Raw genomic sequence first — 27,123 nt, forward strand, 5'->3', positions numbered from 1 at the left:
GAAAGGGTACTTTTTACAGACTGAAAAAAAGGCAGGGGCTCAAGCCCACTTTGATGTCTATGTGTGCACGTGCCTGGCGACCACTGCTCGTGGCCTGCCCCCTGGAGGAAAGGACAAGCCTGGATGGGTCAAATGCAGAGGACATATTTCACCGGCCACCATCAGCATGAGTGTGTGTAGTGGCCGCATGCATGTGTTGTAGTGTGTTCATACATGTGTTGTAGTGTGTTCATGCATGTGTTGTAGTGTGTTCGTGTGACAATAAAGACGGGCTGCCATCTGAAATCATGTTTTTTTTAATGACACTTTATTGCATCTGGAACCAGAGTGTGCCTTCCCCTGGCTGCAACAACTTCTAGCATAGGCTACTCGTTTAGTTACATTCCAATTCATCAACTTTGGAGTGGTATTTACCCCCCCTTCCCTACATGCTAGGTTGACATGCTTCGTCCCAATCGATTCCTTATTTCTTCTACTTTCATATGGTATAAAGATTACCACTCACACTTTAAAAAGTAAATAAAAATAAGGGGGAAATATAATATGCTGCTACTGTTGTCAGTGTGTAAATCATTCCTGTCAGGTCATGACAGCAAAGTGGATTTCACTTCCTATAGTGAACTTGATTCAGCGTTGAGAGACTCATTCATCAGTATACAATGTCAATCTTAGCAATCTATCCAATCAACAACCAATTAGGTTGAATAAATGAATGGTATTGATTGGTGAGGGCGGGTTAAGCTCCAGCTAAATCTACTTGGTTGAAAAACACATCATTTCACTGTTCCTTGTCAAATGCATGTGTTTTCAACCAATAATATTTTGCATGAGATAAATGACCATGGGAATCAAAAATAATTCTCCTCTACCCCCCCCCCCCCCCCCCCCCCCGAGGGCATGACTGGGCATGACAGACTGGCACAGACTCTGTCTGCATGCCGCTCCATCACTGGTGCCATGGCACGAGTCCGATACCTCATGAGTCCGACACCTCACGAGTCCGAAAAAAGAGGCTAACTTCCCCCAGACCCTAACCCAAAACCTAACCTCTCCCACCCCCACGCCTAAACCTAACCTCCCCCAGACCCTAACCCAAAACCTAACCTCTCCCACTCCCACGCCTAAACCTAACCTCCCCCAGACCCTAACCCAAAACCATGAGGTGTCGGACTCGTGAGGTATCGGACTCGTGAGGTATCGGACTAGGGGGCAGTCCCCCCATCACTGCCCTACAGGGGTCACTGTTGTTGAAGCATTTTAACAATAACATGATTTTTATTAAGAAAAAAACACATTTGATTGATATTTTATTAAAAAAATATATATTATTATATAAAATCCCCCATCTCTTCTAGAAAATAGAGGAGAACCATCCTCCTATGCCTCACTGGAAAAAAAACCTCTGCTAAAAAACCTCTGCACACTACAACACAACACAACACAACACACCACACTACAGCACAACACACTACAACACAACACACTACAACACAACACACTACAACACTACACACAACACACTACAACACAAGTTAATTGATTGCATTTATATAGCGCCTTTCTAGACATACATAGGGAGAGGGGTAACTCAACTCATCCAACACCGATGCAGTAGCTCCCACCTGGGTGATGCACAGCTGTGAATTTAGCTGGGGCACCGGGGTTACACCCCCCAGGGCACCGCAAACTGGGTCACTTGCGATGAGGAAGTTGCAAGACAAGTTGCAATCCCATCCCAATCCCACCCCTTCTCCAAACTAGTATGTTGGTGGGCTACTTCAATATCAGACTGTTGTTATGTTAAAGACCACCAGAGGTCACTGCTACTTCATGGTTACAGCTCCCCACATTGGTGTATGCACTGCAAGAGGTCGCAGTAAACATCAGTTCTTTTAACCACCATGAAACTCGACCAATGTTGTCTGGGGGCTGGCACAACTCTTCCCAGTAAGCCTTCAATTCCTGGAATAATGCAAAGCCATGCTTTAATGCTTGTGGAAAGCTAAAGCAGCTGGGGAGCGATGGATGTCAACAAAACATGAACAATCAATTATACACACTCCACCCAGGATAGCTATGGTTGGATTTTTTTTTTGCCCTAAAAATGTGTAAGGACACTGAGACCAATCTAACATGGTAATACAGTAACATTTGCACGATAAAAATATATTGCAGAACGTGTATCCACATGTTTAAATACAAGTAATTGTCGAGGGGTGTGTGCACTGGGATTGGCTATCCGTTCATGTCTGAGTTGTATTTGGTCATAGACTTGCACAATAGGCTTTTTGGCCCAATATATGAAAGCGTAAACAGGGAGCAATCATTGAGCGCGATGCGAGGATTGCAAAACCACTGAGCTCCTCTTGCTTGTTCATGTGGATAATCTGTTTACAGTAAATTCATCACTCTCCTTCCAAAGTGTAGGCACCTACATCACACCTTAAGTCAGGTGTTCTCAACTTGGGGTCCAGGGGACACCAGGCGTCCTTGAGGGGGTTCCAGGATCAGAAAATTGATGAATTGTTAAACTTCACCATTATTTAATTTATAAGAAGTTAAGAGAATGTTGATCATAGTGTCACTGTTATATCTCAACCTACACTGCAGATACTGTACATCTGGACAAAATCATATCTACAGTAAGAAGAAAGAAATACTCAAAGATTTGGGTCTGAGAGAAATCAGGGGTCTTGCTATGAGGAAGTGAAGAATTACAGTGTTAAGTAACACTACTTAGTTTTTCTACCATTGTTGTCGCAGGCCACTTATCGCTCCACAGGGAGGTCAAAGGTCAGCCTCTGTTACAGAACAGAATCTGGAGCAGTTGGGGGTTGAGGGTCTTGCTCGAGAGCACTTCAGTAGGACACCTCAGGGGGTTTGAGCCCAGCCTACAGGTCCTCCACAGGCCTCACTGCATCACCCTGCTGCCCAAAAACTGCAGCACCTCTGCTGGATAACATTGAACTAAAGGTCAACACTGACACCAAGTGGTACAAAAATAAAAACACAGTTTTTTTTTGTTTGTTTGTTTGGTTGGTTGGTTGATGGAATGATTGCTACCAATATTTTTGTCCAGACAGTACAACATGCAGCATGTACAGTGCATATCCCATTATTGATTGATTGATTGATTGATTGATTGATTGATTGATTGATTGATTGATTGATTGATTGATTGATCAGACACAGACTGATTCCTTGCTCTCTCTCTCTCTCTCTCTCTCTCTCTCTCTCTCTCTCTCTCTCTCTCTCTCTCTCTTCCTTTTTTTGTAATTACTGCCTGTCTTTTTCACTGTTGTCAAAACCTTTATTGATAAAAACAAAAAGTTGTCAAAGATAGGAACATTTAACAGGGATGACATCATCAGAGTGAATTAGGCTATAGTTCAGTGATGATGTCACTGATGAAAGGCTATAGTTCAGTGATGATGTCACTGATGACATCATCAGTGACTGATGTCATCAGCGATGTCATACATATGCATTGTGACATCATCAGTGATGTCATAAATTCACTCTCTCACACACACAAGGCTATAGTACAGCGATGATGTCACTGATGACATCACTGATGATGTATCAGTGATGTCATAAATCCCACTGATGACATCATCAGTGATGTAATGCAAGGCCACTGCAAGGCCAGCTTGGCGAGCTGCAGGACGGGCGAGGCCACGTAGCGCCCGATGTAGCGAGCCCGCGCTGTTAGACCAGTAGCTCATGATGATGTAGCTTCAGAAGTCATAACCCTTTTCTCAGGAGCTAATGACATCACTGACAGTGACAGTGGTCAGCAGATCAGACTGTGGTTGTACTGTAGGTTAGCTGCTGTGTGTGAATGTGAACAGGGCACTCGTGAAAAAGAGAGCATGGCTCTCAGATACACCCCACTCGGGTGAGATCAGTGGCGACATAAATTCTGACTTTTTTTCTCCCCTCTCTCAGGGTTCAAATTTCAAATAAATGTGTCACATGGGGCCTTAGTTCTGTTCTTTACATTGTGTGTGGTGTAAAAAGCGTCGGGCAACCCCACATAGGGTCGTGACCCCAAGGTTGGGAACCACCATTTGGAAATCCTGCATATCACTGCTCTGAATAAACCTGTAAATATCAATCTTGGTGAATGAATGTCTTAACTCCAGTTGAAAGTATCAATGCTTCTCGGTCTTTCTTCCTTTCTCACTCTCTTTCTTTTTATCGGACACTTCATGTTATAATGAGCATTGATTGCAAGTATAGTATCTGAATACTGGGGCAAGATGGTGCAGATATGCATATAGGATCATGATGTTATGATGCCAAAGATGGAAGATTATTATTGTTTTCATTATTGTGTAACGGGTTAATCTGGTTCACTTATGAATTTAACCAAAACACCACAATTTTCTTCGTTTTGTGCGTGTGTCTTAATTGAGTGCTCTGTTGTTGTTGTTGAGTGTGAACGCACCCCCGTGGTGGTTGCGTGGTGACGTCGCTTTGTGCACAGCTCCAGAAACACAGTCGGATGGGAATGGCAACGCGATGGCTGTGTCATGTGGGGTGTACCACGAAGCAAGATTAGTGGCTTAGCGAGGTAACTTCAGGTTTAACCGTATAGGTTTGCCGTACCACGACGCTAGTTAACTTCTTACCGAGATAGATCACCATAGCAACTTGTGCTCTACGGCCTGCTTTGTAGCAGGTTAAATTCAGAGGATAAGATCAAAACCCATGACAGACCCACCTGCTTACCAATCAGCTCTCTGGAAACAGCGAGTTGCCATTCATATGGTCCCCATATGAAAAATACATTGCATTCAAAAGAAAAGAAAAATAAAAAATAAAAAATAAATCTCCTGTTGAATTAATCGAGGACTGATTAGCCTTGCACTTGTTGCAGGCTACATTTAAATTAAGCCCTACTTACCACTTTGGAATATGTTTTTATATATAAATTTTTGTGCTCTCAAGTAGATACGTTGTTTGACCCCGCGGATCGATTGTAGCTGAATGGTGAGTGGACAAATATCACTAAACCGGCATAAAAAGGTTACATAAACGTCTCCAAAGCGCACGGTGCCGTGTGCGCAATGGAGCTGAGGCTGACGTTGGGTTGGACATATAGTCATACATGTCAGAATAGCCTACTACTATGTACTATCTAAGCAATTTAATATGGCATCACCTGCACATTCATATCTAGGCTACTCCTGCATTTTGCAGCTGCAACTGTGTTGCTTTTGGCCTGTATGATGTGATTGAACTTCATATTATTTCCAGCATAGTCATTGTATGAAATATGGAGATATGCGACTCTGCTGCCATAAGTGACAACAAAATAGGCTATTTTTTATAGATGAAATCTATGCCCGCACGTACTGTGTCGATTCAGTTCAGCAGCCTTGTTTAATTTTATTATCATTCTTTTTTTATTGATTAGCCTATAGGAATTATTCCATCAGTGCGACCAAACACATCATGAGCTCATTATTATTCATTGAGCCTAAATGGTCTAAAAACACCTACGGATTTTGGAAATAGACATGCAGGTTATATTGAGTTTGAGTTTATTGAGAGGGTGAATTGAGCTGCATATAGCCTACGTGGAGGCAGAAACCGCTCTTCAAAGAAATTACTGATGTGAATAAAAGTAGTAACTTTAGATAGTCATTTGGGAACAGACTAATAATATCCAAGGCGGATTTTGATTCTGACAGTAGTAAAGCTTCACGATTTGCGCTTTGAATGAATGAGGAAAGAGCGTGTCTGGCGCTGTAGAAGTTGAAATATTGCATTGTGATTGGCAGTTGTTAAAAACCACGCCTCTTTTGCGGGCACGAGCTCCTGTGGGGCATTTTCATGTGCACGAGCTCTCAACTTGATTAGAAAAACCTGGTTCCACTTAACGAGTGGCACCTTCGTATGAGTTAACTAAAATCCAGCTAGATGGCAATTATCTGGTTTAGCCAAACCAGATCAAGGGACAGATCCTGGATCTTATTATACAACATTCGTGGTACAGCCTGTTGTTGTTGTTGTGTGAATGCACCCCCGTGGTGACGTCACTTTGTGCACATGCGCACAGCTCCAGAAACACAGTCGGATGGGAATGGCAACGAGATGGCTGTGTCATGGTGATTCTCCTCCGCCTGAAACCGCTTTTTATTTATAGCTTATTGATTATTTTGTAACAGTTTTATGGAGACCGTTTATTATTTATTTTGTAATACAGTAAAGAGCTGTTTTTATTTGTTTTTATGGTCTGTGCTGCTGTGTCTGAAATGCTGAAATAAAAATAAGTTTAAAAAAGCCTATCAAGGAAACCCTCATCTCAACGCATTTGTTATGACTGAATCATTCCATCATAAGGCATAAATCCCCTTACTGACACTGGATCCAGTCAAACCAGATTGGACACCTCAGGGTGAACAATGCAGTCTCACTTTGTATCCGTCTGGACTGGTAATACATGCTGCTATTGTCCAGGACGACGACTTCAGATATCCTAGGGCACTAAATGCTAACATAATCTATTTCTGTGTTTAGACCACAATGCAGCTGATTCAATTCCAACTCCTGCCCACCTTCAGTCTGCCAGAGAAAAGGTCAGCCTCATACCAGACATGCTTCATGATCGGGGTAGGCTACTAAAGTATAATTCATTTTTCCGTTCTAATTGAGACATGGGAAATTGTCAAAAATCGAAATTGAAGAATAAAAAACAGTAAAAAGAAAAAGAAAAGAAAATTGAAGCTGAAAATCAATTTTCAAACAGAATCAAAAAACACAAAAACAATCAAAGTCTGACCCCATATTCATTTTGGCCATACCCTTTTTATCATTAGGATTTTGGATTGGAAAAATGCAAAATTAACATTGAAAAGTAAAATTCAAAGTTAAAAATACAAATTAGAAAATTGAAAATGGAAGGCACGTGACCAATTCAGGGTACGCCCACCTTTTAAGGTATGCCCACAGACAGACAGAAAACCGAAGTCAATTGCTGAAAGTCAAAATAAAAGTATCAGTATCCTGTTAGGCTCAGTTAAATAGCGTTACACCATCCACGGGGATTGTTATAATGCTAATCTCAGAGATAGGGTTAGCCATTAATGTCCCGCTAGTCTCGCTGGTCAGCCTCCTCTCCCTTCCGTCCGAAGAGTCTGGCGCCGCAGGTCTCCATAGTGGGATTGCGATGGCCGGCGCTTAGCGGCAGTGCCCTTGGAAAATAGTTTCCAACAATCCAATTTGCCGTTTTCAGCGTGTAGCAACGAGCTAGCGTGTCGGTTTCTGCCGTTAGCTTGCTAGCTAGTTAGCGTTGTTGTTTTCACTGAGGCGGCAGGGCACTATTTACAGCGACACACAGGGAGGAGGGAGCGGAAGCCGCTCTGACTGACATGGTCGGAGCCAATGACAGAGTTTGTAATAAGCCAGGAGCGGACATCGAAACAGTCGCTCCAATGGGAGAGCAGCTGTAGAGCAGGGGAGGGTTTATCCCAGTTATGGAGACCTGCGGCACCAGACTCCTCGGATGGAAGGGAGAGGAGGCTGGCCAGCGAGACTAATGTCCCGCTAACTATTGATAATGCCACGCGGGTCCATGACAGTTTCTGGGCCGAGAAACAATAGCCTACCTAAAATTGATATCCATAGTAGCAATCATGAAGTTAGCTAACACTATTTAACTGATAACTAACACAGGATACCAGTACTTTTATTTTGACTTTCAGCAATTGACTTCCGTTTTCTATCTGTCTACCCTGATCCTTCATAAAGCACATCACAACTTAGTTGAGCTTAGGCCACAATTAGAGCAAACAGTTTGCTTATCTATAAGACAAGTTACACCCAGCAAAATTATAGTAATATTATAAAATAAATACTTATAGCTGCACAATGCACTTAGATGATGAATTCAGTGTTCACTTATTTACAGAAGTTGATACCATTCACTAATTTTGATAATTGAATTTAATTAATTTCACTTGAGCCATATGCAAAGCAAGAAAGAATGGTCCATTAAGATTATATTTTATTTTGTTTATTTGACATTATTAACTTCAAATATTTCAGGATGCTTCGCTTCCAGTTCTTACATTTTTAATTGATTCTATTCATGGCATCTTTCCACCTCTCAGTTGAAGAAGAAAGGGGGGGGGGGGGGGGGAGCCGCCCGGCCATCCCTTGTTAAAATAGATTATATCCTTGAGCATTATTGACAATAGGCTTCAAGACTGAGGTATTCCACACCACTGATATCCCATTTCAACACAGCTTTCTTTCCTTGGAAGGGGTTGGAGTTCACATAGGTGGGATTCAAAGGATGATAATCTGTTCTGTTGAGCTCTGTGCGATTCAGTCTTCAGTCATTAAATAATAGTGACCTGTGTGGACAATAATGCTGATAATGCACATGAAATAAGCCTTTCTGTGAACGAGAGTCCTGACCATACCCTTTACTGCAAAAAAGGGGGAGATCCACCAATGTAATTTTGACCCTCCAACCAGCCCCCCCCCCCCACCACACACACACACACACACACACACACACACACACACACACACACACACACACACACACACACACAGAGCATGCAAGAACATAAAAAAATGAATTTTCGCATTCCCATATGGCATCCCACAGCCACGAGTCAAAAAATGCAAGGATGTTGGAACACAAAAATACTTCTGGAAGGAGTGCGGTGCTGTATAAGGAGGAGGAGAACAACATCTTAAAGTACTAAGCTTATGGGAGTCGTCTCCCTCTCCACCTTCCTATCTAACACCTTGTTTGTATTGCCACTCAACCAGATTAGCAGGTTCAGAGGAGGGGATTTTCACTTTGGATGAAACTCGATGATGAGCAACGCCTGGGGGTTATTTACCCTCTCGTACTAGCGGACTGACCAGTTATTCTTATGCAATGGTTTCATTGCTTAAAATTAGCTTTTTCTTTGGGAACCCATCACACCTCAATAAACAATGGATTAATTGTTTATGCGTGGCTCATAAGAGATGATCTCTACCCTGACTATAAAGGGGATGTGAGAGGACAATCTGATTGGTTGAATTGATGTTACGCCCAGACCACGCCTGTGAATAATTCTGGCATTCGGCATGCCATGTAACTGGATAATTTGTCATTTTGTGTAGTATAGCCTGTGAATATGTTAGTTTCAAAAAAGAATTAAGCCTTTGCAGACACCTCTCCTGTGTTTAACATCTCTTTAACAAATTGGGTTCTTTAATGTAGCATTGAGAATTAAGCATCACAGTATACAAACCGAATATTGTATATAAAAATACTGCATGTAAAATTGCAGGAAATAGTGTATTAGCATCAGCTCTCTTATTGTTCCGCCAGTGGTCTGCCCATTTTCTTGAGTGTATCTAGGAGTTGAGATGAGATCATGATGAGATAGAGGTGTGTGTGTGTGTGTGTGTGTGTGTGTGTGTGTGTGTGTGTGTGTGTGTGTGTGTGTGTGTGTGTGTGTGTGTGTGTGTGTGTGTGTGTGTGTCATCATCATCAATCATTTCCACCATGGTGTCACAGGCAAAACAACCAAACAACACAAAACCCTAATTAACATAAACCTCCACCATGAATCTAAATGTAGCCTAAGAGTGACTCGGTGAAACAGGCAAACAAAGGAAATTACTTATTGTTATCATCAACATATTCATCATCGTCATCATCATTGTAAAAAGGGTAGCCTAGCCAAAGGGTCTAGTAAGCGGAGCAAAAAAATCTGCATTAATAATAATAACATTGTGCAAAATATGACATAATGCCCCTTTAACTACCAAAACACCATGAGATCACAACATATAAACCCAAACAAGTCCCACACAGTCAGACTCTATACCAAAAAACACACAAACAAACAAAACTAGAGACCACACCTGCCGCGATGCCCGTGACTTAAGACGAATGTGGGCCAGGGAAGTCTCTATTCTGTCTATTGGACAGCATAGAGAAGGGAAATCTCTCCTCTTGAGCAGGCTTCTTGCCTGGCTGAGGGCTGACTGAACAACACAGGTGAATCCGCAAAACACAAACCATGGAGCAATATTGGGATATTAGGATTTCTGGTTTTACTTTGGTGTTACTATCGAATAAATATTTGACAAGAATGTGCCCAATATGAGCAGCAGATGAGGCAGCAAGCTGTTGAACATTTCATTCTGCAGATGAGACGAGTAGTCTACGTACCGAAGGAGAAAGCTGTTGAGAAACGATGTGTTGTTGTTGTTATGACGACGTAAGTCACGCAGGTACTGTAGTAGACGTGTGTGCGCACCGCAGTGGTTGTTTTGCTCCCTTCTACGTTATACCATCTTCTACTACTCATGATGCACTGCATGAGTGCATCAGATGCACTGGCGCTCTTGTGTTTAGTCCGGTTTGCTTTCACACAACAAACGAACCGCGCCAGGGTTCACTTGGAAGCGAACCGAGACCCACGTTTTCAAGCGGACCAGAGTTTGTTTGTTTGTTCCGCCCCAGAGTTCGTTTGCGCTTTCACACCACCCCAAACGAAGCGCACTATCCGAGGAAACGAACTCTGGCGCGTTTAAAGCGGACCAAACAGCTTATATGTGAAAGCGACCATGAACTCGTACTCCATACTTCATAGCGATCAAGTGTGGGTACTGGGTAGACAACCATAAATCAAATGCTGTTTATAATTTCAATGATAGCAGCTGTGGTGCCGTGCAATTACGCAGAACCAAATTTTGCAGCTGTGGTTTGCTAAAAGGTTGACCGGAGTGCTTTTGGCTATGCGTTCGTGTGTGTATCCTGCATCCATTTGGGACGATGGCCAAACGGATGCAGGAAAAGTATGTCCGGGCCTACATGCCATCATGTCCACGTGAACACGTAGTTACAAGCATGTAAAAGCATGTATCTCCACCAAGGATGTCAGGTGGTTTCCGTGAGCGTTTTGACAGGCAGTAGCCTATGTGACAACAAAATAACATGCACGGACTGACTGGTTGAATGTGAGACACTGACACTACTACAAAGTTACACTCCTGATCTAAAATGATGTTGGGATCTACCGGTAAGCACCCTGAAATCTACCAGTACATCCTGATTGACTGGTTGGGCACCACTGGTGTAGAAGTTAATGTGACAAATACTAAACATAAACAGATCAAATACAGGCAAAAAATACCCCAAAATAGCCTGAAAGAAAAGGGTAGAGGTAGATTGTGTAAGCATGGCCAATAATGATGTAAGCGCTGTCGCCTCACAGCTAGAAGGTTCTGGGTTCGATTCCCACCTGGGACGCTGTGAGCGCTGAAGGAGTGCGTGCCCGTCCGCATGTCCTCGAGTGCCCGCCGCCCCGGTGGGGTCATCAAAAGGGCCTTTCTGTGTGGAGTTTGCATGTTCTCCGCATGCCCCCTGGGGGTTTCCTTCATATAGGAACACCTTCACCAAAACATGCAATATCCTGGTCGCTGATGTGGTGCCTCCTCTGGTCGTTAGGGGCGCCTGTTCGGAGGGAGGGGAACTCGTTGGAATAGCGTGATCGTCCCCACGTGCTATGTCCTACTGGTGAAGCTTCCCCTGTCAGGTGAAAAGAAGCGGCTGTCTACTGCCCATGTCTCGGAGGAAGCATGGAGCCAGTTTCGGACTCTCCCCAGATTGGCAGAGGGTGGAGCAGCAACCAGGATAAATACATTAAAATTAGCACTAACGGGGGATAAAATTGTTTTAATTAAGAGTCTCCAGTCCACTTGACAGGCAGCAGGAGACAATGAACATTGGGAGGCCATACAAGCTCCACGCAGACGGGGAGGGAATCGAAACCGGGACTACTGAGCCACCATACCACCCATGGTCCATTTGTTTATGGTAATGACTTCAGCAGTATTTTCTATTACTCATGGCATGACAGAAGTAAAAGAGCTATTGTGTATGTAGGTGTGTGTGTGTGTGTGTGTGTGTGTGTGTGTGTGTGTGTGTGTGTGTGTGTATGCAGGGGAATTTCAGAAGAAAGAAGAGCAGTGATTCAGGGATGCACCTGCTTCAAAGGGAATTTATGAACTCCATAGTTGAATGTGTCTTATGTGTGCCAGGGCGATGCGACAGTCTGCCCTTTGTGTTTGCTTCTTCCTCATTCTTATATGTTCTTAAACTTCATCATATTTACCTAACAGAAAGCATTTGGACGAGACAAAGGTTTCGCAACCCTGTTGATTTACGAGTCAAAGGACTTTCCCAGCGCATCAACAGCAGACATGCTTTCAGACGACTGCAGTCGTGTCTTCTTTGTACCTCCAATACTGGTGGCTGGATGTCTGCAAACAGAATAATGGAACACAGCAAACACTAATCTCTACGCACTGATGCTTATTCAGGATGCTGGCTATAAAGATGATGACAACTGTAATGCATGCAAATTCTACACATGCAGAAATGGTAAATGGCCTGCATTTATATAGTGCGTTTACCCAATGACTGCTTGTTATATAGTGCTTTAATAAATAAGTTAATTCCCGCAGACATTCATACGCCGATGGCGTCAAGCTACCCGGTGCTGGCAGCAATTTGGGGTTCAGTATCTTGCCCAAGGACACTTCGACACTTCACACCTCCAGACTGGAGGAGGCGGGGATCGAACAAGCGACCTCTTTATTCCAAAGCGATTTGTGGACGACCTGCTCTACCTCCTAAACCACAGCCACCCCTAAATAAATTCAGTGTATTCAGCATACACAGGTATCATTAACCGTTTACATGCTGGTGCTTCTCCTGAGACATTTGCGTTGTTGCGTGACTGAACCCCTGTATGAACTGCAGCTACTATTGTGTTTGTAGTTTGTCACCGCGCCGGCTTTCGGAGGCTCTGCTGAAGGCACAAAGAGCGAAGCAGCACTGATGATGTAGGGCTGACCAATGTACTTTTTTTCTGACAGAGAAGAGACAGAGACTGATTGAGTGTTTTTCCTGGAATACTCATACAGACTCCGCTTAAAAGCACTTTTGGTGTTTTTCTCCTTCCTAAAAAGGATCACATAGCACTTTGGGAAGAAATGACAGCTGAGGATGCCATAGTTGGAGATGAGAATGACCACCATCTCCACGGCGGGTAGGTACACCCCGGAAGTGGTGACATAGACAGGAACAAACAGCATCCAGGAGATGAGGTAGAGGAGCATGCTGAAGGTGATGAACTTGGCCTCGTTGTACTTCTGGGGCAGCTTGCGTCCTTTGTAGGCGCAGATGAAACACACAACAGCCAGCACAGCTATGTAGCCCAACATCACCCCAAAGGCCACATATGAGCCCTCGTGGCAGTCTTCCAGCAAAGTGGTTGGATTCTTAATGACATTGTGAAATGGGCTTTTGAGGACCAGCCAGCAGATGCAGGTAGCGACCTGCAAGGCCACACAGCCACCAATGATTACATAAGGCTGGTAGAGCCTCCGCAGAAGCTCCTGCAGCCCGGGGTTGAAGTGGAAGGCCAGGAGGATCTTCAGGGACTTGACCAGGATGCAGGAGACACACAGGGTGAAGCTGAGGCCAAACAGCACTTGCCGGGCCTTACACTGGAGGCTGTTGGGTCGACCTACAAATAGCACGGCACTGATGAAACTGCCCACCAGAGAGAAGAGCATGACCTGGCACAGTGTCCCCCCAGCAGCCCTCACTGTGGGAGTGTTGCGTTGCTGCAGAAACAGAGCCGACACCAGAAGAACCAGGACAATGCCCAGTGTTGCGAACGTCAGCAGCACCACGGCGAAGCTGTCCTGCCAGGAGAAGAACTGCAGGGCTTTCGGGAGGCAGTGGGAGCTCCCCTCAGGAGACCACTCCATCTCTGAGTCACAGCTCAGACATTGGCTCATATCTGGAGGGGTGGAGGAGCACAGTTTGGTTGTGATTTACATTTACAGAGAATTCCATTCTTAACACAGTTATTCAACTAAACTGGATTTGGATTGACATCGTAACTGGGTTGGAATAACCAAGGCAAGCTCATAGTGATTATGAGAAACCCTATTAAGATACTTGGCTTACTCCCATAGAGTGCCAAAGTCATGCCCCCTTCCGGGTTAGGCCTAGGAAGCAAGGGATTTCATCCGCCATTCTTTTTTCCAGACATTTGTGTCCGGCCACAGCTACGCCATTTTACGTGTGATCGGCCTGAAACTTTCAGGAAGCGTAAAGAGCACCAGTGACCTGACGGAGTCCCGCAGCGATGACATATTTTTGTAGACTTTAGAAGTTGTAGAGTGTAGAAGTTATATAGTCAATCCTGATTCTAAATATAGCTGAATTGCTTGGTTTGACCAAGTAAAACTTTTGTACTGTATAAGCATTTTATGAAATGTCTATGGAAAAATGAATGGCGAATGGAATCCCTTGTTTGTTTGCACCAGTGGGCAAGGCATGAGGTTTTCGAGGACCAGGAAGTAACCCTGAAAGGTGTGATTCCTCGAATGGCCACTTGAGGCAGGACTCAGAAGTACCGTCATCCCTGTTAAAATGCCCCACTTTGTAACAGTAATTAAACATCTTTACAGCCTGGACCGAAACACGGTTTTGGTCTATATAGTTAATTTCACCTTTTCATAACAACTGTAGGGGGGGGCGGTCATATCCTATATAACTCGCCCGTTTGGTTTAAAATAGATGATAGAAAAGGGGGTGATTGACAGATCGCCTGTCCAGTGATCACGCAGCTTGCCAATAGCAGACGGCACTGTGGCCCTGGGAAACTCCCATCTCACGTGAGCTGCGGAATGACTCAACCCATTCCCTCCCACTCTGCTGACGAAAAATCAAAATGGTGACGGCCACCGCTTGAACTCCGCCAGGAAAACAAAATTTAATGGGATAGCTACGTCCATATTATTTATGTCTATGGTTGGCACTCTATATACAGGTGTACATTTTGATGTTAACAAAAGCATCAAGAAGATTGCAAATATGATTGTGGGATGGAAGGGAGGGGATCTCTTACCTGTGTGATTAGAGTAGTAGTTCGTAGTACAGTTGATGCACTCGTAGCAGCAGGTATGTTGACCCTCAGCTGTTTTCTTGAACTCTCCAGGTACGCAGCTATTTGAACATTTTGAAACGATGTGCTGAGTGAGAATGACAGTTACAGACGTTATTAGCATTCATACGTTCATAATTTTTTTTTTTTTTTTAATAAAATGGATGACCACGGGTTAGAGAAGACTTATAAAGGTATACAAATCAATCATAATCTGCTGTACTTTTAGAGTACAGCAGATTATGATTATCTACCTTACACGTTTGTTTTTAGCGACACATGCGGGGTGCCTGTACCGACCAGAGGAGGCGTTAGTGTGTACATTTACCCTCTTAAAGGGACAGTTCACCCACAAAATGAAAATGATGTCATCGACTCACCCCCATGCCAGTTGAAACACAGGTGAAGTTTGTACATAATGGGAGGATGCCAGCACAAGTCAGCTGTAGCCTAAGACAATGGTGACTGGTTTTCTCTTGAGTTATGCTGGCATCCTGAACTTGCGTGAGTCTTGTTTTGAGTGAACATACACCACTGTGTGTGTATGTGTGTGTGTGTGTGTGTGTGTGTGTGTGTGTGTGTGTGTGTGTGTGTGTGTGTGTGTGTGTGTGTGTGTGTGTGTGTGCATGCGTGTGTGTGTTTGCACGTGTGTGCAGAACTGGAATAAGGGCATGAGGGCTTACCTTCTTCAGGTCCATAAGCTGCTTGGTGGAGTTGTGGTTGGTGTAGGTGAGGCTGTTGTTGATTGGCTGGTACTCGGCCACAACATCATGGACATGGATAGTCCGTTCCTCTGACCTCCACAGTATCACATTATAGCCCAGGTTGATGTCTCCTTTGTTATCAAACTTATAGTTCTTCTCGTTGTGCTTAAACTGGTGCATCCGCAGAGCTTGCAGCACCTAAAGTGTACATATATGGACAATTATACAACAGGTAGTTCCGACCAAGCAATCTGATTGGTCAACTAGACATTTCAAACAAATCAGCATTATGTGACTCCTATTTGTGCTGTAAAGAAAAAAAAAGGAAGAGGGCTGTTCTTCCAGAGCAAATTGAGCTAATGCTTTCTGAGTTTCTGACAGGCAGATGATGGAAGGAGTGGAAGGCAGATGAGGGGGGGGGGGGGACCACAATATCCTCTTCAGTAAAGACAAGGATGCCAGAGGCAGCATGGGGGTGTATGGGAAATGTAGTATTATTTTTGAGAAATATTGGCACTAACCACTGGTGTGAGATGGAGTCTAGCAACAGACCCTTTTCACGGGGGCCATTTTGTGTCGAAAAGGGAGAATAAAGACAGGTGCAAGCAAAACACTAATGAGGGTTTCCAAATTCCAATCATGGAAGTTGGAAACCCTCATTAGTGTTTTACTTGCACCTGTGTTTACCCTGCTTTTTCGACACAAAATGGCCCCCGTGAGAAGGGTCTATCGTCTCCACCATGGACTAATTTGCTTATTTTATCACATATTTTATATTTATTATAAATTATTATTCGTTAATCCTGATTGTAATACTTTTTTTCTGTTCTTTTTTCAGATTGTATTGGCCAATTCCCCCTGCTGTCCCGGTCATTGCTCCACCCCCTCTGCCAATCTGGGGAGAGTTGTAGACTAGCACATGCTTCCTCCGTTACATGTGCAGTCGCCAGCTGCTTCTTTTCACCTGACACCGAAGATTTTCACCGCCAGGACATAGCGCATGTGAGGATCAAGTTAAGTTAAGTTAAGTTAAGAGTGTATTCACACCTATCTCGTTTGGAGCAGTTGTTCCGAAACAGAGAGCATTTTCCCCCTTGGTGCAGTTCGTTTGGGGGAGTGTGAACACAGCAATCGCACTCGGATGCGGGACAAAACAAGCGGACCAAGATCGCCAAGAAAGGGTGGTCTCGGTCCGCTTTAAACCAACTCTGGTGGGGTTCGTTTGTGGTGAGAATGTGATCCGACCTCGATCCGCAACAACTACAGGAAACAGTGCACATTTTTTGATAAACCACCTGCCGTAGTCAGCTGCACTGTGCGTAATGGCCTGAAGAACGAGCATTTTTATCATTTAAAAACATCTTCATTCAGATCCTGTTTTGGCGACTTGTGACTTGCATGGATAAACTTTGGGGGATTTTTGGATCATCACATCAGCAGTTTGAACTCAATCAACTTACCTCTGGTCTCCATTCAATAGGCCTAAATGAAAACAAGTCGTGGTAATCAGCCAGCCTTCTTTGTGATAAGATTTTCTGGTTCAATCAGACAATCAGACTGATTGCATGTCTTCCTCGAAATGTCCGTTATTATTAAATTATTTATTAATATTTTATTCCTGACAGGACAGGTGTTCATATAGCCTATGTCTCGGCTAATCCTCTGAAGTCTCCGTGACAGTAATAGCAGAAGTTGCGAGGGTCTTTGATCTTCTATCTCCAAATTCCCGATAGCCTCAATAGGCTAAATACATACATAGGCTTACCGGCTACATAGCCTACATAAATAAATAAATAAATAAATAAATAACTTTCTCCCTCTCTCTCCCGATCCCTCCCTCTTTCTTTCTCTCTCTCTCTCTCTCTCTCTCTCTCTCTCTCTCTCCTCTCTCTCTCTCTCTCTCTCTCTCTCTCTCTCTCCTCGCACGGCGCATGCCCGACGTAGCTTACAATGTAGGTCTAACAAAACGCATTCTTATAATCATATAGGAAAATCTCTGAGAATTATTTTTTCCATCCCGAGAGGCAATTAGCCTACCGGAGTGTCTCCTTGCCAATCCAGGAGGCTTGGCAATACTATTTGGACCGTTTGATTTGTGGCTGTGTGAACACAAACAAACCTACAGGTGTGAATACACCCTAAGTTATCCTTTATTTATCCCCAAGGGGAAATGTATCCTCAGCATTTGACCCATCCTCTATTAGGAACCTTCCTAGAACTAGGAGCAGTGGGCAGCCGCAGTGCAGCGCCCGGGTACCAACTCCAGTTTTTTTTGCTATTGCCTTGGTCAGGGGCACTGACAGGAGTATTAACCCTAACAAACATGTATTTACAGTAGGTGGTGGCAGGACACCGGAGCACACACAAACACGGGGAGAACATGCAAACTCGGACCTTCTTGCTGTGAGGCAACAGTACTAACCACTGAGCCACAGGCACCCCAACCGACCAGAGGAGGTGCTAGTGCGGCGACCAAGACTCATACCGCCCTGGCTTCCCACCCACCCAGTGACACGACCAATTATGTCTGTAGGAACATCTGACCATGGTTTTATCTCTACACTACCCAGATGCTGCAATCCTACTTTGAATCTTAAGGACATTACACACCAAGAGTGATGTGAAGAAACAGCACGAAATTGTGAGGCGAATTTTGACCCGGGGTCCACCCGCTATGCCGACCACCCGCAGTGCCAACAGCCCACAATGCCGACGTTAGGTTTAGGCATGGGGGGTGGGAGAGGTTAGGGTTAGGGTCTGGGGGAGGTTACGTTTAGGCGTGGGGGGTGGGAGAGGTTAGGTTTAGGGTCTGGGGGAGGTTAGGTTTAGGCGTGGGGGGTGGGAGAGGTTAGGTTTAGGGTTAGGGTCTGGGGGAGGTTAGGTTTAGGCATGGGGGGTAGGAGAGGTTAGGTTTAGGGTCTGGGGGAGGTTAGGTTTAGGCGTGGGGGGTGGGAGAGGTTAGGGTAAGGCTGGTTTCACACCGGCGACCCAAGCCTTGCCTATGCCTTGCCTTTACCCACGCTTTTAAATAGGCGTCCGTTTTAGTCAATGAGGCTGTGTACACCGGGCGCCTGAGCGTGAACCCTGCGTGTACCCACGCCTTGCCTGTGCCTTGCCGATTTTATCGAATAGGCGAGAGTTCTATTTTCACGCCGACAAGGCGCGTGCAGGCAGGCTTTTCTGTCAAGCCATGAAAGAAAAACGCGACAATATCCGTGGGAACTGGCAAAGTCAACTGAATTTCAAAATAAAATGGAGTTTCTACAACAGTATTGAGCAGAGAGAGAGAGCGAGAGAGAGATTGACGGGTGGCTATCACGTGGGGCTTTCTCCCTGTCGGCAAACAAATCTTCATGAGAGAGAATAGCGACCGAAGAAGCAAGATGGACAATGTTGTTGTGCCAGCACATATTCTTGCAAGATCACCTCTCTAAAATGTCTGACTATAGTCAGACCTGGTTATACATATCCAGCATCAATAGAACATTAAATATATCTGATTTATTTTACCTAGAGTAGAGGCTACCCATGACAATTCTGGACAACACGTGAAAAAATACAGTCGGGAGAGAGGAGAGGCGCTTGTGACTCGGCTCCAGGTTCGGCGTGCAAAAGGCGTGCGGTGTGATCGCAAAAGCGTGTAACAGGTTCACGCCCAGCTCGGCGTAGGCGTGGGTTGAGGCAAGGCAAGGCGTAGGTTGTCTGTGTGAAACTAATCTTAGGGTCTGGGGGAGGTTAGGTTTAGGCGTGGGGGGTGGGAGAGGTTAGGTTTAGGCGTGGGGGCTGGGAGAGGTTAGCTCCAGCTCTGCTTGTGGGCTATCGGCATTGCGGACTGTCGGCACTGCGGTCTGTCGGCACATAGACGGGGCACCTTTTGACCCACCTGTCAATCATAGCAACAGAAAAATCGACCTAGGTCCAAAAAATAAAATAAAGGCTGCAATATTGTGCAGCAAAACTTTGCCGTTGGTATGCACAGTTACATTGACTGAATGTAGGTTAGAAAAATCTGATTGATGTGCAAATTAATTGCATGGGGGGGGACACGCTCCCGGTGTGTAAGGACCCTTAACCCTAAACTAACTGGTCCTGCTCAGGATAGTATTGTATGAAATGTGGCAATACCTCCCAGGGTTGTACTGTCCCAGGCCTTTTGCAGTCTTTGCTCTGGCAGACAGATGCCACAGCTTGAGCAATGGCACTCACAGCCAGCTCAACACTGAAGATGTTGTGAGCATAAGCATGTTCTCTCAGGATCTCCACAGCTTTGGACACCAATCCAGTGTCTCCGGCATCCCCGTTGGCAATCAGCTGTGTCCTATAGTACTCCTCCAGGAAAGAGTTATTCCTGATATCGTCATGTCCTGTGGCCTCCAGCTTACTCAGATACTGACTGAAGGACGACAGGTCTCCACGTTTGAAGCTAAAGCCCACAACATGCCCCAGGTCCTCCAGTGTTAACTGTCCTAGTACAGAGGTGGAGGTGGACCAGTTGTCACTGGCCACCCAGATCCTCCTCACAGATTCGATCTTCTGCCCTGCTCTCAGTGCCTGGCTTCTCAGTTCCTTGTAAATGTTCATCATGTGAGCTGACTTGGCAAATGACACTATCACCTTGGCCTTGTGGTTGTTGCGGATGGTTGCAGCAGCCTGCCTGATAGCAGACTGGACGTCGTGACTGCTCACAGATCCGGGGAGGACCGCTTTAAAGGCCACACAGATGCCCTTTTCAGAAGCCTGGGACAGGAAGCTCTGGAGGGCGGAGCGGCCGTAGTCTCCATCCGTGGTGACGACTCCCACCCAGCTCCAGTCGTACTCGCTCAGCAGGTTGACCATGGCAGCCGTCTGGTGCTGGTCGTGAGGGATGGTCCTCATGAAGGCAGGGAAGCGGCTCTTGTCACTCAGAGTGACGGCAGTTGATGCATAACTGATCTGTAAAATAGAAAAGAAATTACAGGCCTATATGTGCCTATTATTCAACAAATAAAATGCAATTGTTTTTTCGTATTCGTACAGGAAAATACGGCAGCATATTGATGTCACAGAGGGAGAAAAATATAGGTTCAATATGCCGTTATAACAAGAAACCTTCCTCATAATGAGATATATTGGTATGTCATTAAAGTTATAGGGCACTATCTTGGTACAGGTGATATCCCCTATTTGCGCTTGCGCACCTTTTTGTGCTTGCCTTAAAGCAGGGAAGATAGCGGTCTCCCTTGCGCATTTGTCCAGGTGTTATGCCAAGTTTTGCACCCCCACCCGGCAGCAGCTAAACGCATCCGCACCTCACGGGAGCATATTGATTTATACAGAAATGTAGGCTAACTGTTTAAAAGTGATATCTGGGTGTCTGGGTAGACGTGACCTCCCTGATTTCTAAGTTAAAACAGCCCCGAAATATGTTTGGGATGCAATACTCGGCGGGGATGCGGAAACGTTCACGGCACGTGCCAGGCAATGCTTGGGCGTTACATCAATAAAAACCAATCGGATTCCCATCTCGCAATCGCTGTTTGCGCGAGGCATGCAATATGCTGTCATCCTCTCCATGCGTAATAGAGTGTACTCACTCGTGCGAGGACAGAGAGAGATGGACACAGCTTATTGACAGATCGTCTGTGGTGCCAACGACCCTCCGGGTTATGAAGGTGAATAGCCTATGTCCATTGTCCAACTAGTTTTCTCAATTAATTTCCTTCTTTGCAATGTGATAAAAGTTTCTCAGTGAGTTACTGTATAGTTGATTGCCTCACTGAATTATCTGCTAATACCCAATTTTAGCAGCATAATTTGATGTCCTGGCGTGGCAAGGCTGTGCGTAATGACATATCCATGCGCTGCACGGAGATTATGGTGCGCTGAAGCGCAACGGAGTGGAGATTATGATGCGCTCAAGCTCAACGGAGTGGAGATTATGGTGCGCTCAAGCGCAACAGAGTATTTAGCACGTAAGAGGTGCTTTTAAAAGCTCTTAGCACAAAGTAATTGCGCGCTGCTGATGATAAGATAATGCCATCTATCCCCACATTTTTGCGCTGAAATGCCTAGTTCAGCATGTGGCACTCCTATGTCCAGTACAATTATAACAGGCATGCGCTTGTCCATGCCCCCAATTTGCATTGCGTGCGTGCTAAACGAGCGCAGACGCTAAATTACCGCTTTTGCGAAGATTGGGCCCCTAGTCCATAAGATTTCAGTTTTCTTCTCTTGGGTGACACCTATGGTGATGAGTGGTAATTGCAGGTGGGATACAAACTGTTGCATAATGTGACATTAGTCAGTTTGTTCGGCCATAGGAACTAAGGATGGCACGATACCACTTTTTCCATATCCGATCCGATACCCGATACCACAATCTTGAGTATCTGGCGATACCGATATCAATCCGATCTGATCTTTTTCCCTCGCTTATACAACTAAGCTGTTAATACTCATTTTACCAATGCACTTTGCTTAACCCAGCCATCTAAACAGCATGTTCAATCTGTGGAACAATATTTATTCCCTAAATGAAAGGCTATAGCCCAGAAGAACATAGACTCAGTAATGCACTAATGCTGCTTCTTTTTAAGCCTTCACACGCACGCACGCACGCACGCACGCACACACGCACACACACACACACACACACACACACACACACACGTCCTTGTTATAACTGTCCCTGGTCTCCCCTACTTTCGTGTTGCGTGAAACAAGGGGCGGAGCGCAGTTTTTTGTCTCATTCCACCGATCAAAAACCTGGACAGCCCGGGTTGAGTCGGGGTTGAGTCATGCTAGTTTTGGTCCCTGCTTTGTTGAGGTTCCAGCGGATACCATACGGTGACGTGAAAACACCAGACGACTGATTGGTCAGGCAGAATCGTGTTTACTGTATCTATTTGCCCATGTACTGTAGGTCATTTAGAGGCACCGGTATTTCATAACCAGTTTAAAAGTTCTGTGTATGGATTTAATTGTAATGTTATACATTATAGCCTACTTCGGCTATCGGCAGAGGGCAGATATGCGGTCGGTATGACCACCAGGTGTGGGTGGAGGCGAGTAAACTTGCTATGGAAGCAGAGTCTATATCAAGTAGAGACGAGTAAGGCCAGTAGAACTTACTCTGCTGTTATATGTGGTGGAAATGAGCCATTTCAGATATATAGTGACCTAACATATATTTATTTAGATGAAAATCTTTGAGGTTATAACTTACCAACAAATTGTCATAATGTGAAAATATCTTGTTACTCTATAACGAGAAAAAGATCTCTGCATAACAATATACGTTTCTCGTTTTAATGAGATACTGAACCGATTTTTGCATTGACCATTTTCACAGCAGCCATTTTGTGTCTCAAGGCAGGGTAAACACAGGTGTAACCAAAACCATTAATGATGGTTTCCAACTTCCATTCCATGTAGGCGTTCTGTTGCCGGGGACCTCATTAATGGTATTGGTTACACCTGTGTTTGCCCTCCTTTGAGACAGAAAATGGCTGTGAAAGGGGTTTTTCCAATCCCCATGCATAACAGCAAATGTGTCCTGGTCTGCTCGCTTGTTTTAAGTCAAAAGGAGTTTATTTTTTCTCACTTACTTGAGGAATCATGTCGAGGGTCAATTGCCTGGCACTGGCAATGGATATTTCAGAGTAAGACGCCCCAACAACGGCCATGACTGGTTGGCCAGAAGTGGAGGTGTTACCTTCTCCAGCTTGCTGGGTGAAGTCTGCTGTGGCCCTCAGCACAGTGCTGACATCAGAGCACGAGTCGTGAATTCGATACCCCAGAGTGATACCAACATCACCCAGGATAGGGGATTTATTCATGGTCTCTACAGCATTTATCATAGCCAGAGCCCACGTGAATCCTCTCTTGTCAAACCTGTTTGTTTAGTTGCACAGAGATTACAGGCATAGAGGAGAGAAGAGAAACCCGGGGAGACAGTGAATTATTATTTAATTGTCAGCAATATTAGTTACTTTTTCCACTTATTCATATCTCATGTTGTTATTAAATATCATATTAAAGATCCAAAACTATCCTCGAGTGCTGAGTGCCAAGGGCACTCAGCCAACATAGCCTACATAGCCGACATAGCCGACATAGCCTACATGCCCGCTGTTGCGGGCATGTAGGCTATGTTAAAGCATACAATGTCAAGCTTTATTGGGTTTAAAGGCCCGCTCATGTGCTCCGCCCCATAGAGGCATGTCGTAATAGGGATGAAGGCGCAGACAACACTCACATAATATTTAAAAAAGGCCTGGTAATCCCCGAGACAGAACTCAAAAATGATGGTGGGAAAAAAATGACCTAGTCGGCAGGCCCTTTCCAAATGTTACGGAGAGTGTTGTCTTTTGATTGAATCACGCGATCAGGGTTCGAGTTATGGGGGGACCTATGGGGTCTTGGACCCCATAGCTAGAGTCTGGGACCCCATAGTCCAGAACACCTGTGGGACCCCCACAAATATAACTTTTTTATTTTTATTTATTTTTTCCTTTTTTGTGTTCCAAATAACACATTTTTCGATGGAATAATTATTATTATTTATGTTAACTAGATAAATAGGCTAAATAAGAAACATGTTTTCAGTTTTCCCAAAACAACCGTTTGAATTGTTGTGTGAAATAGGCTGCATTTCACCTCCAAGCCACCATGTGCCGCCCATGAGCGCGTGTTCTACTACTACAACCGAGTTGCAGGGAGAAGAAGCCACAACATGCAACCATCACGTGATGTAAACAGCCGCCTGAGCCAACAAGATCTTATTAATCTTTAGTATAGCGTTATCATGCCACTGAAGAAAAGGCTGAAGCTGCCAACGGGGTGTACAAGCCTGGATAGCTTCGGTTTCAGAAAGAAACAAAGAACGGCTTCAGACAAGGGACAACGACCTGTTACAGCTAGGTTGCTACTAGCTAGTAGGTAAGCTAACGTTATGGACACAGCTGAGAGGAGAGAAGACTGAGACGTTTCATTTTGTAAGTATTACGCCTACAGTTGTTTTTGTTCTAACAAGATGCTGCTACTGTATCTGCTGAAATATGCTGCTGTTTGTTGCAATTTGTTTTTCATTCACAAGTTCTTGATTACCTGTGCACAAGGGGTTTGTTCGTAAGGTTAGCCTACTCTGGTAACTTCCGGTCTGTTGTTGCTATGCAACGGTAGCTAGGGGATGGCTGCCCCATTCATCTGTTTTCTTCTTGTTGTTGTTTTTAGATAGCGTTTCTTGCTGAGTGCAGAGAACTGCTCGGAAAGCAAATTGTATTTGCATTATGTATATGTATGTATGAGCATTATGTATTTATTTTTGTAGTTTTTGATTTATAAGTGCAGAGACAGAGTTAAATAAATGTTAATTTAAGTTCAGCAATTTTGTCTCATTTGTAAAATTAAATTGTTGTATTTTATCAGATGCAAGTGTAAGACTGAATAATAACATCATACAACAGTCTAAACCGAATGTTAATTTAAAATTAGATATTCCTCTAAATCTGGCTTCAAACGGCCACAATTTGAGGAAAAAACGGCCCAATTTTTTAGGGGGACCCCATAGCTATCTGACTATAACTCGAACCCTGCACGCGATCATATGAGGTTGGCTGTTTTTGGCATTTTGGGAGACACATCGGACCAGGGAACATAGCAGGGAACATAGGACCCTATTTGGGAAAAGCGGGGAACATAGGACCCTATTTGGGAAAAGCGAGGAACATAGGCCCCTTTTTCATAGCCCCGGTCCCACAAAAACGGGGAACATAGGACCCGGGGAACATAGGGATGACCCCCTAAAAAATAGGTGTACAAGCTGGGACATCCAGTCAGGTCAAAATGACCGCCTATGGTGCACTTTCTAAGTAAAAATTATAATATTTTCTTTGCCTTTTGTGTAATTCATATAAAAACTATTTTAAATCACAATACAGACACTTTTAGGAAAAGTCAGGTACCAGCAGCATTGTATTTTTTAATACAACAAAGTTATTGTACATATACATTTCAAAAAGGTCAAAATGACCGCTGTGTGTTAAGCTGTCTATCTCCATGGACAAGTTTCACGTGGACTTTAAGCTGTCTATCTCCATGGATTTTTTTTTTATTGATATTTTTATTTAAGTGTCATGCACCTGGGTGCCCAGCCCATATGAGCTTACAAGACACTATATCATAATTACAATCGCCAAGATGGCCACACAACAAATCATAATATACCTTTGTACAGAATCAAGAAAAGAAAGGAAAAGAAAGGGCATTTCATTGAGCAGTGGTGGGCAGTGGTGGCCCAATGGTTAGAGAAGCGAGCTTGTGACCGGTAGGTAGGTTCAATCCCCGGGACCTGCACGATAAATCTGGGTGGGGAAAGTGAAAAGGCAGCGCTTGCCCCTCCCTCATTGCCACCACTGAGGTGCCCTTGAGCAAGGCCCCTATCCCCAACCGCTCCAGTGGAGCTGATCAGTGGCCAGCAGATCAGACTGTGGTTGTACTGGTCAGCTTCCAGGTATGAATGTGTGTGTGAATGTGAACAGGGCTCCTGAAAAAGAGAGCATTGCTCTCAGTGAGACTCCCCCTGTATAAATAAAGGTAAAAAAAAAAAATAATAATAATAATAATTGAGACATTCACTTTCCAGAAACAATTATACTGGGTAGCACAATGTTCCCTGTCTTAGTCACCAGGCATTTTCTATAAATCTGGCTAAAACAAAAATTGAAGTGGAAGTGAAGAGATTGTATATGGAGCCAACTGCCTATTCCCCTGCGTCCACATCACATCCAACACCGGTGTTATTAGACTCTGTGTGTCTTGTTTGAAGGTAAGACAGGATGCAACAATATTTTTTCCCCTTCTTATTGGGTTTCTCCCATTTTCTCCCAAATTGTATTTGGCCAATTCCCTCTGCTGTCCCGATTGTTGATCCACGCCCTGTGCCGATCTGGGGAGAGTTGTAGAGACTAGCACATGCCTCCTCTGATACATGTGCAGTTGCCAGCCGCTTCTTTTCACCTGACAGCGAGGCGTCTCACCAGCAGGACGTAGCACATGGGAGGATCACGCTATTCCCCCCAGTTCCCCTCAACCCCAAACAGGCCGACCGAGCAGAGGAGGTGCTAGTGCAGCGACCAGGACTCATACGCTATCGGCTTCCCACCCGCAGCCACGGGCCAATTGTGCCTATAGGAACGTCTGACCAGAAGTACCGCTGCCGGGAATTGAACCTGAACAATAATTTTGGGGGGTTTAATGGAAAGGTAAGATGATGACAGTGTAATAAAAGAGTGGACTCACCTGACACATGGTTGTAGGTCTAGGTGGGGTGAAAATACATTGTTTTGTTTCTCGACAGCTTCATGGATTGGGAAGATGCCCCCGATGATGATATCTCCAGGAGCTGTAGCACCAGCTGGTCTGGAGGCATGCCCTGCTTCCAACAT

The 27,123-nt window shown here is 44.6% G+C and overlaps 1 protein-coding gene across 1 annotated transcript; it reads right to left on the reverse strand.

Moving 5' to 3' along the window:
• Window positions 1–1,405: 1,405 nt before the first annotated feature.
• gprc6a (G protein-coupled receptor, class C, group 6, member A) lies at window positions 1,406–27,123 on the reverse strand (the record flags this gene model as incomplete). Its single annotated transcript, XM_083632951.1, has 7 exons — window positions 1,406–1,423; window positions 12,820–13,841; window positions 14,958–15,081; window positions 15,677–15,895; window positions 19,823–20,629; window positions 23,284–23,569; window positions 26,978–27,123. 7 exons carry the CDS (start codon window positions 27,121–27,123, stop codon window positions 1,406–1,408), a joined length of 2,622 nt encoding a protein of 873 aa, XP_083489077.1.

This window comes from Poromitra crassiceps (assembly GCF_964638095.1).
Source record: "Poromitra crassiceps genome assembly, chromosome: 1".
Taxonomy (NCBI): domain Eukaryota; kingdom Metazoa; phylum Chordata; class Actinopteri; order Beryciformes; family Melamphaidae; genus Poromitra; species Poromitra crassiceps.